At 48.0% G+C, this 3466-nt stretch overlaps 1 protein-coding gene across 1 annotated transcript in view; it reads right to left on the reverse strand.

The window, feature by feature from the left end:
* The window catches only part of RAB11B (RAB11B, member RAS oncogene family), a 30643-nt gene extending 28223 nt beyond the window's left edge, over nucleotides 1-2420 (reverse strand). Inside the window, exons 1-2 of the mRNA XM_019513129.1 lie at nucleotides 2349-2420; nucleotides 1957-2192 (exon numbers count right to left, since the gene is read on the reverse strand). Coding sequence (XP_019368674.1) covers nucleotides 1957-2192; nucleotides 2349-2420 — 308 coding nt within the window. The remainder of the gene's footprint in view (nucleotides 1-1956; nucleotides 2193-2348) is intronic.
* Between the last annotated feature and the right edge of the window lie 1046 nt (nucleotides 2421-3466).

The raw sequence follows: 3466 nt of genomic DNA on the forward strand, positions 1-3466 counted from the left end.
AGCTGGTGTCCCCTTCATTACACCCCAACTCTTCCCTGCCCAAGGTACACTTGTGGCTCCATCCCATGCCCTGCTAAGGCAGCACGTGCCCCAGCCCCACTCCTTCCCTCACGTGGGGACCTCAATCTACCCCTGCCATGCCCCTTCCCTCCCCCACAGACTTACTGGCTGGATACTACTCTCCAAGCTGCAAGACTGCACTCCTGGCCACATGAATGTGGCATTTAAAAAAAAAAAAAAAAAAAAAAAAAAAAAAAAACACACACAACCAGCAACATTATCAGCCACATCAGCCAAAAAAAAAAACCAATTGCTGAGAACATCTATTTTCCTTATCAGTGCTCATACGATATGGACTGATGCATCTGTGCACATCTAATTTTCAGAGGTACTGTACAATCATAGTCCCAAAGACTTAAAAACAAATTTGTGGTTGCTCAATAACCCTAACAATCAGACACAAGAATCAAGCTGGATACTCAAATCCCTACCTTTTAAAAGTTTTTTGGCCAAATATCAGAACCAGATGTCTTCAGCACATGCCCAGTACCTCCTAGCAAGGAGCCACAGGCAGGGGCAGCGGGTGCGGCAGAGCCAGGTGCTGCCCAACTGCAACTTCCCTTCATCCCCACAAATGGGCTGGGGTTGCAGACTTTTCCTGTGCCCAGATCCCACCACCACAGGGAGGGAGGGAGGGAGGGAGGTGCTGGCCCCTCCCACAGGGGTCGGGCAGGGCATTCCCACTGCAGCAGCAGGACTCTCAATCCCACAGAAGGTCTGCCCAGCTCCCCCACAGCAGTGGGGCCGAGGCAAAGAGACTGGCTACCCACACCTCCTGCCATGTTTATGCCACCATGGTCCAGGACATCCCGGGGGCCAGTGCATAGCAGGGCTGCGCAATAGGGATCCTGGGGGGAGCATCAGGGCTGTAACAGGAACCTCAGGAACACCCAGGGGCTGCACTAACCACACAAGGGGCTGGCAGCAACCCCTTACATCCAGTGTCACCCGCTGCAGCTGCCATGACACCTCCTCAGGTGGAGCCAGCCATGTGCTCAGGCCCACTGCGGGGCTGGATCAGGCCTCATGTGGCCCCAGTGCCAGAAGCAGGAAGGGACCAAACTACTGCTTGCCTGGGGAGGGCTTGGCCCAGCAGCACAGAGGAGCCTCCCAGGTCAGGGCCACAGTGGCAAGAGTGCAGCAGGAGGCACAGGGAGCCCATCATCTAGCCTGGGCCCTGCTGCTGCAGTGGGGCTGGGAGCCTCGCTGCTGTGGCAGGAAGGCCCTGTGCAACCCCTGGGGGTCCCAGCACCTCCCTCCCTCTCCTTGGGATCTGGGCACAGGTGAGGTTCCCTGCCCATGGGAGTGAGGGGAAGCTGCAGCTCCTCAGTTGGGCAGCACCCCCTAGCAAGTCAGCCATATCTGCCACCCCCAGCCCAAGGCTCCACGCCAGCAGTTTGGGGCATGCACAGCACTGGGCACATGATGAAGACGCAAGTGGCTGGGATGATAGCCATCCTGCTAGATGTCACTGAACTAGGCATATGCCATCAGTTAACCATTTAATTAAAAGACGTTAAATGGATATGTTTAAAAAAAAGAATGATATTTACATCCCTAATGGAGTCTAATGATATAAACATTCAAGGTTTGAAGGCAACCCATCAAGGCAGCAAAAGGGTAAGAATTTTTTGGGATTTCAGATTAACCTCATGGGAGGAAAAAAAGAAGCAGCTATTTTTGCTTTGCTGGAATGAGACTTTTAAAAGTTCTTCTTTGCTTCCATCTAGATTTTGTTAAGACTTAAAACTATTCCCTTCTTTATGATGCAGGCAGATTAGGGGTGTGGCTTTAAACCTGAGATCTTTTTTCAAGCATCACTACCAATAGTAGAAGTGGTGCTAGCAACCTGAAAAGAAAGAAAGAAAAAAAAATGTGGTGCAAAGTAGTGCTTACGCTGAGGTGATGGCACGGTATCGTTCCTGCCCTGCAGTGTCCCAGATCTGTGCTTTTATCGTCTTCCCATCCACCTGGATGCTCCTGGTGGCAAATTCCACCCCAATGGTGCTCTTACTCTCCAGGTTGAACTCATTGCGTGTGAAACGTGATAGGAGATTACTCTTCCCAACCCCAGAGTCTCCAATCAACACAACTGAAAACAAACAAACAAACAACCCACTGTTTCCAAATTTCTTAGGTTAAGATTTATTGAGGGAGTTACCTACACAGTCTCTCATAGCAGGAGAATAAATTTATCAGTGAAGCATCAAAAAACCCCTTAAACGAAGGACCTGCCCCACTGTCTGTATCAGTGGTGGCTTCTGAGCCAGAGCCATTAACATTGGTACCACTCCCCCATTGCCAAAGTCCAACACCCACCGACAGCCCTGCAGGCTGGATGACAGCCTGGCGTGCCACATTACTACGGTGCAAGCATTTGCCCCACAGCTGGATCCAGCACACATGGGTCTCTCCACAACCAGATCCAGCATGCCAGATCCAGCCCACACTACTCATCCAATCCCCAGGACCAGAAGGCTGAGCAACACTGATCTGTACAAATCAGTTTTTCTTTTGTTACAAGAGTCCTTAAAGTAAATGATTATTTGCAATCTGATTAGTGCATCATGCAATACATGTTTCATTCTAATAACATTTCTGATCCACAGAGACAAAGAAAATTCACATAAAGGTCAGTAATAAAAAATGGAGTCCATACAATCAAACGTTTGCCTTTATGAACAAGATCCGAAACAGACCCACTTCCCACTTTAGAAGTTCATTGGAAAAGGCAGTTTCTAGTAGGCTTTACTGTCAATTGTGAAACTCTGGGAGAAACCCCTGACTCGACAGAGCAATGTGCCAAACAAACAGAGAAATGACATAAATAAATATACCTTCAGTGCTACCACAGTCCACAAGTTTTATCAATTTTACTAAAGTTACAGCATGAAAAAAAATGTATTGGCACAAAGTACACATCTAGTACACATGCAACATTACAATAACCGAGATTATCCGAGGTAATCATGCTAGCAGCATCCTGGATCAAACCAAAGGGAACAACAAGCACTCTCAGTGAATGGTCTTTAACTCTGGAATGCACTTCCTGTTCCTGTTCACTTCAGCACAGATCTGTTGATCTTCCTACCTTATTATAAGACCTGTTTTTACAGACATTTCCTGAAGGCAAGCATGGATGGGCTGCAGGTGGCGGGCAGCACTGGTTTTAGAGAAATTCGGGGTATGAAACACTCAGTTTGTAAGAATGTACTCCCAGGCCACAGGATGGACACCATTTGAAAAAACTAACTACTACTTAGGCTTGAAATCTTTAGTTATTCTTCACAGCTCTACTACAAGCACTTTACAGTTTTACACTTGCCAGCACTTATGCCGTTTCCTCAAACCAATTTAGCTATTTTAAGAACATAATTCCTCGAACATAACTGCTCTCTGGTATATG

This window comes from Gavialis gangeticus, unplaced genomic scaffold (genome assembly GCF_001723915.1).
Source record: "Gavialis gangeticus isolate Ggan-Ray unplaced genomic scaffold, GavGan_comp1, whole genome shotgun sequence".
Classification (NCBI taxonomy): Eukaryota; Metazoa; Chordata; order Crocodylia; family Gavialidae; genus Gavialis; species Gavialis gangeticus.